Consider the following 9,851-nt stretch of genomic DNA (forward strand, 5'->3'; position numbering starts at 1 on the left):
AGTGAGAGAGAGAGAGAGAGAGAGAGAGAGAGAGAGAGAGAATGAGAGAGTAATAGAAAGAGAAAAAGAGGGCGAGAGAGAGAGAGCCAGAGATGGAGAGACTGAAAGAGAAAGAGTGCGGTAGAATGCTCCCTGTTGTTTTCCTCGCGCGACAATATAATCTGCGTTTCCATTGTCGAGGAGCGCGTCACATAAAACTACATCGGTTATTCGCTACGGCGCTTATTCGCAATTATTTATTTGCAGCGGTGGCAACACCTGTAGAGAAAAGATTAGGTGTGCCCATAGAAGCGGAAGATGGATGCAACCCGTCGATAGGAGCAGCTACCTTCGTCTCTGATGCAAGAGACTGTCAGGTGTTCTACATCTGCGACCATGGCTGGCCGAAGATAACGGTGAGTAAGCAGCGAACCAAGAATCGCTTAATGAGGGTTGCTTGCCCGAGAAAGTCTATTTAATTCGTGGACTATAAGCATTATTGACCATCAGGGGAGACATAACCAGTGGGAGATAAGCTAGGGTGAACTTTAAAAGAAGACCAATGCTTCAGACCGATTTCAGTCTAAATGAATCGTAGTTAGATATCGGCGTGGCTGGAGAGGGGACTGTGTTGGAGAGAGCTCGCGGCTGAATAGTGCGTGTCTGGAGAGGGGCTTCGCTGGAGAGGGGCGTGGCTGAAAGAAGGGACCTGATTTGAAAGGATGGAGTGATCGAAGAGATGTCACTGGAAAGTGGCGCGTGGCTGTGTTGAGACGCCACCATTATTATCTTTCACATGTTCCCTTGCAGCGGTGCCCTGGTGTGACGATCTGGACACAGATCGACGATCACGAAGGGCGCTGCGAGGCACCGGAGAATGGCACCAACAGCGTGTGCGGTTACGTACGTCCCCCGCCTCCTACCGTCACCGAGGAGAAGATCAGAATAGAGGACGGTGAGTAAGGAAGGGATATACACCTGGTACCTGAGCGAGCAGTTTAGCATTGTGCATATACGTATCAGTACACCAATAATAAATCGTTTGAGTGCGTGCGTGCATGCATTAGTGTTAGTGGAAGCGTTGAATTTATGTAAATGCACTAATGTAACTTTACGTGGGCCTATAGATTTGAGGATTACCGCCATTATAATACGTTTGCTGATGTTCGGTTAGAAATTACTGATTCGTGTGAGCTGCCGCCAAAAGAATAAAACGATAATAATATAATAATAATGTGCTTAATTACCATTGTCACATCTGCTCACCCCTTACATCTTCCCCGCGCAGGTCTGGCGTACTGTGAGTGGCATTGCGTTAACTCCGCAGAGTGTATCACCAACCTAGCTGTGTGTGACGGTGTGCAACACTGCAGCGACGGATCAGATGAGAGCGACTGCGCAGTAGAGTGTGACCCACGGACCTGCCGACTCCCCGGCTGCAGGTAAGGCTCCGACGCTCTAGACGACCGATTAGCACATCCTAGCCTCCTCTACCGATAATATCTTCCTCTAAACTTCATCTGTCAGCGAAAGCATCTGCCAAACGAATAGCAGTCGCTATTCGTTGCCTCACATCGCCTGTGTTTTTTTTACTGTTTTTTCACTGGGACACCAATGTTTGCTAAAATGTTTTCTAACTCCGTCCTGTAGCGCATCGCGTGCGACGGCGCTGCCTCGAGTGTTGTGAGTACGCGTTTACGGCATGGCTTTGGCGTATTTGCAGGTGTTCAAACACTGATGTTCCGGGTGGTCTCCTGCCCACTGAGGTGCCCCAATTGGTGATGCTCACATGGGAGTCTGCAATCAGACTCGAGGACTACAACCATCTTCTTCAGCAGGTCTTCAAAAAGGTAATTAGTTCGCTGGTCATTCAATGGCCACCTCATGACAGGTTACAAACCAGTGATACAGTGCAACGACATATACGGAAGTGTAAACATACGTAGCATAGTACAGCAATACTCCCACAGTCGAGCGAGATTGACCAAAGTAGATGACTTTCAGGTTAACAATCAGCGAAAAAGGATCCGGAGAGAGAACCCCAACGGCTGCCCCATGGTAGGAACCTTCTTCATTAATCACCAGTTCAACGACTACGCCGCCACACAGGACTTGTACCACGACGGCCACGAGATAGCTGCCATGTCTATCAGGTATGTCAGAATAGGTGTAACGCTGCGGAAGGGTGCGATGTGCTGCGCAGTGTCTGTATACCCTTGTACGACTAGATGGTATTCGCGAAGATGTGGGATGGTTATATATCTTATGGACAGCAGGGGGCGCGCGCCGGCCTTGATTTTTCTCACCTTTCTCACTGTTTTCCAGTCATGTACCCGACGTGAGCAACTACTGGCAAGAACTGGACGAGAATATGTGGGCGAGAGAAATCGCTGACCAGAAGCAAATGTTTGAACATCTGTCCTTCGTGCCTGAATCATCGGTCGTCGGTATGCGTGCCCCCTACCTTCAACTGGGCGGTAACCGGCAGTTCTCTATGCTTCAGGTATGCCCATTCTTAGAATTTTGCAACAGAATTTAGTTGCTAAGCCTCTTTTACATCACGAGCCTGCATGCATGTGTTTGTGCCACTTATACAGAGTAAAAATATACCTCGTCGCGTTGGTTGATTAACACATCTTCATTCATTTATGCTTATAGGATAATGGGTTCCGCTATGACATGTCATGGCCAACTCAGCAGATGGAGCCACCGCTTTGGCCGTACACCCTGGAGTACAGAAGCACACAGGTGGAGTTCAGTCGGTCGTTTATTCATCAGGACCAGTCGCAGCAGCTGTGGCTGTGCGTCGTATCGTATACCGGTTATGATCGGAGTTGTAAATACCACTGGCACGTTGTTATATATAGTCAATGGCCGCGTGTGTGCTGTAGCTGCAGGTGCCGACTTGTTCTTGATGCCAGTGGTAAATACAGAGCAGATTCTCAGTGAGTGCACGCTTCGATCATTGGCTCACATGTCATCTTGCCTTTATGTAGGAGTGCGTAGTTGCACCGTGTCCAACTGCATCTTTCCCTGGCTTGTGGGAGGTGCCAATGGTTGACTGGCTTGATACCAATGACACCGTGTGTAACAACGTTGATGGATGCTACTTTCCACTGAGCAAGGAGGAGTCGTTGACGCTTCTCAGGAGTAACTTCAGGTGCGGGTTTTGTCAGGTAGTAGTAGTAGTGTGCTAGGTAGTAGAGGGATTAGAAGAGAATGTATTAAAGACAGGTTATGAGAGATCAGAGATTGCTACATGGTTTTAAAAAGCACATTGCATGGGGTAGGAGGAAGACGACTTGGTGATGGTTTGGGAGCAGAGCATGGCGAGAGCTTGAAAGGGGAGTTTGATGGGTACGATTCAAGAAGATATCACCATGAAAGGTTGGGACAGAATCTTTGTGGGTTTTGGTAAAAGAGCTTCATGAGTGATGCACGTCCTTGCCAGCTTATGTTATTAATCACTTTCCACGTGGATCGCTGCAGACGTCACTACGAGACTAACCGGGCGCCATTCCCATTGAATCTTCGCGCACGTTGGTTCTACGAGGCACACTACAATATTGAGGCGTTGACCGAGTTTCTAGATGAGCTTGAGGCACTTCCAGATGTCTACCTCGTCACGGTATCCCAGACCCTTGACTGGATAATGAACCCTAGCCGAATCTCAGACACCGCCAGGTGAGGCTGCTTTAATACTATATCGTAGTGTATGCATACCTCTGCTAACTCATCACACCTTATCATTTAATGTCTGTACGTTACTGCATTCTACAGGAAAGCCTCTGTGGCTAAACAGCTGCCAGCTGCCTGCCATCTTCTACCACTCACTGTTTGCCTGGTACTCTGTTATTCAGTATCTATACGCATTACCTTGCTGCTCTGCCTGTCGGTTTATACTGTTCATCCTTTGATATCTACTACCTGACTACTCTGTTCTGTCATAATGTTTGAATGTCACTCTATCCGTCCGTGACACGTGTCTGTCTGTGACCATGTGTCATATTCACTGCGCCGCATCATGATTGTGCTGTTGTTTGGTCCCTGTGCTTTCTAGCTGGCCACTAACCATCTTCTATTGGTTTCAGGTTTTTCACATGTGACTACTCGGACAGACTGCCATTGTGCAAGGAACCAATTTCTTGCACGTACCTTAACATCACCCACCCACCCAACAGCATAGAGCACCAGGGCGACCGCAGAATAGAGACATGTGCAACCACTTGCCCACCACGCTACCCCTGGGTCAACAACCCTGACGGCAACCTGTAGGTGGCGCCACCATAGAAGCCATCTGACTCAGCTAACATCCTACAACATTCGTTATCTGAAGTTCTGCCTGCCAGGCATCATCTCGACATTACGTCCTTTTCCCACGACTTCGACTTGCCCCCAGTATTTCTCTCGTCCTCCCTTTCCCACATGATCTTATTTATCCACCACTTCTCCCTATACCTTTGTTATTTTCAAATAGATGTAGTGATTCTTCATAAACAATCATGTTAATTTATATAGTATTATTTATGTATTTATTAGTCACAAAATGCACGTCAATAAATTTATTAAATCAACTATAATTACTGTTCGTTCCAAATTCCAATACATATGACCCGTTACAACATTGGCTTTTGTTTACAACAAGACATTTTATTGGTGAAAACGTACAGATTTCTATTTCATATAACAAAATATTTCGGTGTGTTTCTAAGTCTGCATAGAGCTTAATATACTCTGTCACCATCTCAGATATAACAAACATTAATAACAAGCTATAAAGGCAGCAATGCGCCTGACAGCCCATTTGCCTATGTACATTTAACACGTACCAACTACATTTAATTGTATAACTACATAGCGTAACACACACGTGGCAATATACGTAAGAATTGCAGTATGTCCCTGGCCCTGGAGCATGCACACTGATAGTGATAGTGAACAATTGCACCATACTTATATCACACAATTCTGAATTGCCTTTACTAGTCCCCCCCCCCCACACATACGAATACGCCATCTTCTGCTTCCTGACAATGACATCCAGTTACCTTTCCTGCAACAGTTCTGGCTAACTTGCCCCCAGCTGTTCCTTCTCTTCTCCACGACCCCCCCCCCGCCGGCCAGCTTCCCATTTCCTACCCCATTTTCTGCATCTTGTCTCAGACGTCTCCCTTCTCTCTCATCACACACATGCTCTCTCTCTCTCTCACACACACGCACGCACGCACACATGCACGCACACACACACACACACACACACACACATACACGGCTTTCTCTTACCTAAATCCTCTTCCTCTTGGCTACCCTACCCTCTGCGGCTGGCTCTCTTCCAACCTATCTCACCATCCCACCCCTTCCCTCCAACCATCCTGTATTTACACGAATCACACCTCTTACTCCCATTTTGACTCCTTCTAAAATCAGTTCAGCAAGCATGATTCGTATGTGGGAACCATGTACTTGATGTTGATAAAGGCATCATCACCTCCATGCCGCTCAAATGCCTCTAGTGTTTCCTGGATCAGATCGCCAACGTTCTCACGCTTCTGCTGGCTATAGTCAATGCCATCGCCTGAATTCACTGCAAACACACGAATCACACCACTCTTAGTGCTGCCTTTAGATATCAATCTGCCTAGATTGCTGTTGGCATTTTAATCACACTACAACTCACATTAGGACAATTGCTGTTGACCTTTCATTGATAAAGGATATCAGCACTGTCAGTGCCACCATTATCAGGTTTATATATATGTTAGTAATTGGGTAGCGATCACTGCCATTGCTGCAAGTAGTGTTTCTATAGGTTGTATAACCACTCTTATCGCCAGTGCAATCATCAAGGTCGCTGTCACTAACATCAAATTCAACACGAAAAAATGCTATAATAACAAAATAATATTGATTTATAAAATATCGATATATATAATATATATCTATATTCTTGATTTTAAAGGTCCTAATTACTATTATGCCTGTTGACGACCGTACAACACACAATAGCATCGAGATCACGTACATAATAATTAAAATAGTAATAATGGTAGCACTTGCTGTACCAGTCACAGTACTAATAGTAATAGTGGTTATCATCACTGTCATCAATATCTTCATCTGACATGCAATACTGTAATGCCATGCTGTGGCTGAATGAGAGCTGTTGTCACTGCACTTACAGTTTTTGTTCTTGAAAATATTGAGTATGGGGAGAATCTGCCTGTAGTAGGGCACGAGAGCTTCTCCCACCATCTCACCCGACACCACAAGATGCTGTAGGACCTTCAGTGTTGTGCATACCACTTGGTGATTCCGTGTGTTTAGTGCATCTGTTATTTAATCAATAAAATCCAAACTAAAAAAAACTTATTAATTTTTAAACAATGATTTCTAAACATGTTGTGACATTCTTAATACTTTTAACACAATTCCAAATCAAATTATGGTTAAACTCACTGTAACCCTTACACCATGCCAGTATGCCTCATTCCTCACCCCATTTTAATCCTTTTTAATCCCATTTTAATCCATTTTCCACTTACCTCTCACTCCGATGCCCCCACAACCTTCCCCACACTTACACCAACCACCTTGACTATTCCTTACCCACCCTCTGTACTCAATCCACTTTACATTCTTCCTGCATAAATATTTATTTGTACTCAATCTCCTCCCCTTACAAATACGTCCAGTTCCTTTACCCACTCCCCAATCCACCCTTCCTTATATCAGGGGTAAATGGTGACACATGATTTGTCATGATCTCACCCGGCCTCTATTTAACCTCCTGTACTTGGTGTCCATTTATCCATTCATCATACGCACATATCCTGTCCATATGCACTCTACACACTACCCATTCCTAGACTCTCTTGCACCTTCTGTAGTCATTGTCCCACACATAACCCTGAGCTTCATATACACAACACCTCTGTAATCTATCACACTACCACCTGTACTTACTCTTGATAGGGATGATGAGCTGTGGGATAACAGGAAGAATCTTGGAGCCTCCATGTTCAAGCATGTCATGCACACCTTGCCTGGCAAAGAACTCATAGGGGTGTGTTGTCTCACACAGCCCATCGAAGAACAATGGTAGGTAGTGATGAAAGTCAAGCTTCTCTATCTCTATCTGTAAGCAGACGTTTATCACTCTTATTCTTGTTGTCTATCATTGTTATTTTTATAATGGAGGAAGAACTTTTATATAACGATCAGTCATTTTCGGTAATGCCTGGCTGAGACATGAACATGTGATCCATGTACATATGCTAGACATCAGGAAATATAGCAATTTAGTTACCCTATTTATCTTCCATCAGAATATATAGGAGCAGAGATTTGACATTATAATAAGATTACAAACCAACCTTCCATGCAATTTTGTTCCCTTTTGTGTCATGCTCAAGAGCAATTGGAAAATCTCCTCTTTCATAGAACTTTCTGAAAGCTGTAGGTTTCATAAGTGGCCTCTCCTTAAAGGCACCTGCTCTTGGTGGGCTACCTGTCTATAAAATTAATTATGCATAGGAATGTTAATATAACAAGAAAGGAAGAGAACAGGCGAGAAAATTAATTTTAATGTTTTGGGGTAAGACAAGTGTTCCATTAATTAAACTTCACAAGAAATTATACTAGGAAACCTACACTCCCTCCCTTTTGCTATCTCTTTCTTTCTCTCTCTCTCTCTCTCTCTCTCTCGGCTCTGTCGGCGTGCTCACTCGCTCGCATGCGCACGCACGCGCGCGCGCACGCACACACACACACACACACACACACACACACACACACACACACGCACGCACGCACGCACGCACGCACGCACACACACACACTCTCTCTCTCTCTCTCTCTCTCTCTCTCTCTCTCTCAGACTCTCTCTTCCAATCTTCCACTTCCTTTCTACCGCTCTCTGTAATTGTAGTCACCATGTCCATGGCATATGCCATCATTGCTTTACACATAAACTATTAGTATTAACTATTAATAAAGGATTAAAGCTTTTACTTTACTTTTATTAGTTTTAACAGGTTACACGTACAGCAATTGACTTGGAAAAACACCTTATTATTAGTAGTAGTCACGCACGCACGGACGCACATACCCCACGCATGCACTCACAACACACACACGCGCACGCAATCAGACAGTGAGTGAGATAGGACCTACGGCTACACTCATGATACTCATCTAGTCATTACTCATGACATTACTGTCATTAGCTTACCTCAACGTTATTCATGATTGATTTAGCAGAAAACGGGACCGCTTTTAATGATTTTTGAGTGTCCCTCATCTGCATCGCTGCCGAAGACGTTGGCATTTTTAGAGAAATTATCAGGCTCGATATAACAGAGATTAAATGTTATTGCTAGTAACAATAATGACAAAACACACGCTCCGTTTGTGTATTAAAATACCCATAGCAACCTGATGGCAACCAGCTGCGCCACCTAGGAGTATGTAGAGTAGAGAGATCTGCGTCGGTGCAGAGTAGATCATATACCAGGAGTGTATGTATAATCATAGATATGTGTTGTATATAGCTATGGTATAATATACTATTATATAGAGATATAATATAATATAGAAATACTATAAAGATAAGTAGAGTATTATATAGATATCTATATATTATACAATTATGATTATAGCAGGGGTGAATAATGATAATTTTTTCATTATATTCACCCCTGATTATATATAATATGGGATAGATTTATCACTACATAGGCCTACACTACTAACAATGAAAATCAAGGAGCTGCTATGATAGAGCTCATTCGCTAAAAAAATAACTTGTTAGTCCCCAAAGCAAGATCTCATGATGTTGCGTTATCATGCTAATTGCGCTGTTATTCCCCCCTCTCCGCCTCGTGCCCCACTTTGGTTGAACTCTTGGCCACATTTACGACAATTATTGAAGGCACTCTTTTATTACGGCGATATATTCACCTTAGCCTAGCTCGAATTCTAGATAATTTTATATAGCCCACACATATGGCTGTATAGTGTTATCAAGAGGGCGGGCCCTCTGAATCTTAGCACAAGGGGAGTTATTGTATAATCGTTCGCAGACTCTTCGCAGACCCTTAGTCTCTATATAAAGGCTCTGATCGCGCATGCCTGAGGCGCGTAATGTGAACCAGCATAGCGGTCAAGACTCTAGAGGCAGTTGAAAATGGCCGTTAAAGAAAATCTGCGTATGGTTCAAATTTTTGATATTTTCTGCTGTTTCCATAAACGCAGTGCGTGTGCGCGTGCGCGTGCGCGTGCGCGTGCGTGCGTTTGTGTGTGTGTGCGTGCGTGCGCGCGCGTGTGTGTGTGTGTGTGTGTGTGTGTGTGTGTGTGTGTGTGTGTGTGTGTGTGTGTGTGTGTGTTGTGTTGTGGAGGAGCGAGAGAGAGAGGAGAACAGAGAAGATGAGAGAGAGAGAGAGTAACAGAGAGAGAGAGAGAGAGGAGAGAGAGAGAGGAGAGGGAGAGAGAGCGAGAGTAGAAGAGAGCGTCGCGGCTGGCGCGAGGAGATTAGTACCTACACACACCACACGTTCACACAGCAGGCACCATCACATCAGTATCACTTGCACATCGATGCGGGGACCTACTGCACCACATCACACACCACACAACACACACACACACACACACTCCACACACACCACACATCACACAGGCAATCTCAGCACAAATACACACACACAGCCACAACATAACCCACTCATCACACTACACACACATCATGCTTCACGACACACACGATATTAGCATATAATGTCCACTGATTACGGTAAGGTAACGCCGTTGTGGCTGTGCGTGGACGGTAGTTGACATGCGCTCACATAAGCCGCACACACGCCCACTTCAACACA

The 9,851-nt window shown here is 44.7% G+C and overlaps 2 protein-coding genes across 2 annotated transcripts; one reads left to right on the top strand and one right to left on the bottom strand.

The window, feature by feature from the left end:
* The first annotated feature begins 116 nt into the window (after positions 1-116).
* Positions 117-4,559, top strand: LOC106806660. The gene is made up of 10 exons (XM_014808672.1): positions 117-395; positions 790-934; positions 1,268-1,421; positions 1,703-1,829; positions 1,984-2,132; positions 2,305-2,482; positions 2,638-2,727; positions 2,976-3,139; positions 3,469-3,663; positions 4,071-4,559. Exons 1-10 carry the CDS (start codon positions 126-128, stop codon positions 4,252-4,254), a joined length of 1,656 nt encoding a protein of 551 aa, XP_014664158.1. The 5' UTR covers positions 117-125; the 3' UTR covers positions 4,255-4,559.
* Positions 4,560-5,183: 624 nt separating this feature from the next.
* On the bottom strand, positions 5,184-8,305 carry LOC106806635 (parkin coregulated gene protein homolog). Its single transcript, XM_014808638.1, has 5 exons — positions 8,210-8,305; positions 7,353-7,490; positions 6,943-7,114; positions 6,159-6,308; positions 5,184-5,563 (listed from the first exon to the last, which is right to left on the bottom strand). The coding sequence occupies exons 1-5, from the start codon at positions 8,303-8,305 to the stop codon at positions 5,403-5,405; spliced, it is 717 nt and encodes a 238-aa protein (XP_014664124.1). The 3' UTR covers positions 5,184-5,402.
* Positions 8,306-9,851: the final 1,546 nt, after the last annotated feature.

This window comes from Priapulus caudatus, unplaced genomic scaffold (genome assembly GCF_000485595.1).
Source record: "Priapulus caudatus unplaced genomic scaffold, Priapulus_caudatus-5.0.1 Scaffold171, whole genome shotgun sequence".
Classification (NCBI taxonomy): Eukaryota; Metazoa; Priapulida; class Priapulimorpha; order Priapulimorphida; family Priapulidae; genus Priapulus; species Priapulus caudatus.

Coding starts and splice junctions, on each gene's coding strand:
- LOC106806635 (XM_014808638.1), bottom strand. CDS start 8,305: ATGCCAACGTCTTCGGCAGCGATGCAGATGAGGGACACTCAAAAATCA. Junction 7,115..7,352: donor GGAACAAAATTGCATGGAAG/GTTGGTTTGTAA, acceptor GTCTGCTTACAG/ATAGAGATAGAGAAGCTTGA. Junction 6,309..6,942: donor GCTCATCATCCCTATCAAGA/GTAAGTACAGGT, acceptor ATTAAATAACAG/ATGCACTAAACACACGGAAT.
- LOC106806660 (XM_014808672.1), top strand. CDS start 126: ATGCTCCCTGTTGTTTTCCTCGCGCGACAATATAATCTGCGTTTCCAT. Junction 396..789: donor ATGGCTGGCCGAAGATAACG/GTGAGTAAGCAG, acceptor GTTCCCTTGCAG/CGGTGCCCTGGTGTGACGAT. Junction 3,664..4,070: donor CGAATCTCAGACACCGCCAG/GTGAGGCTGCTT, acceptor TATTGGTTTCAG/GTTTTTCACATGTGACTACT.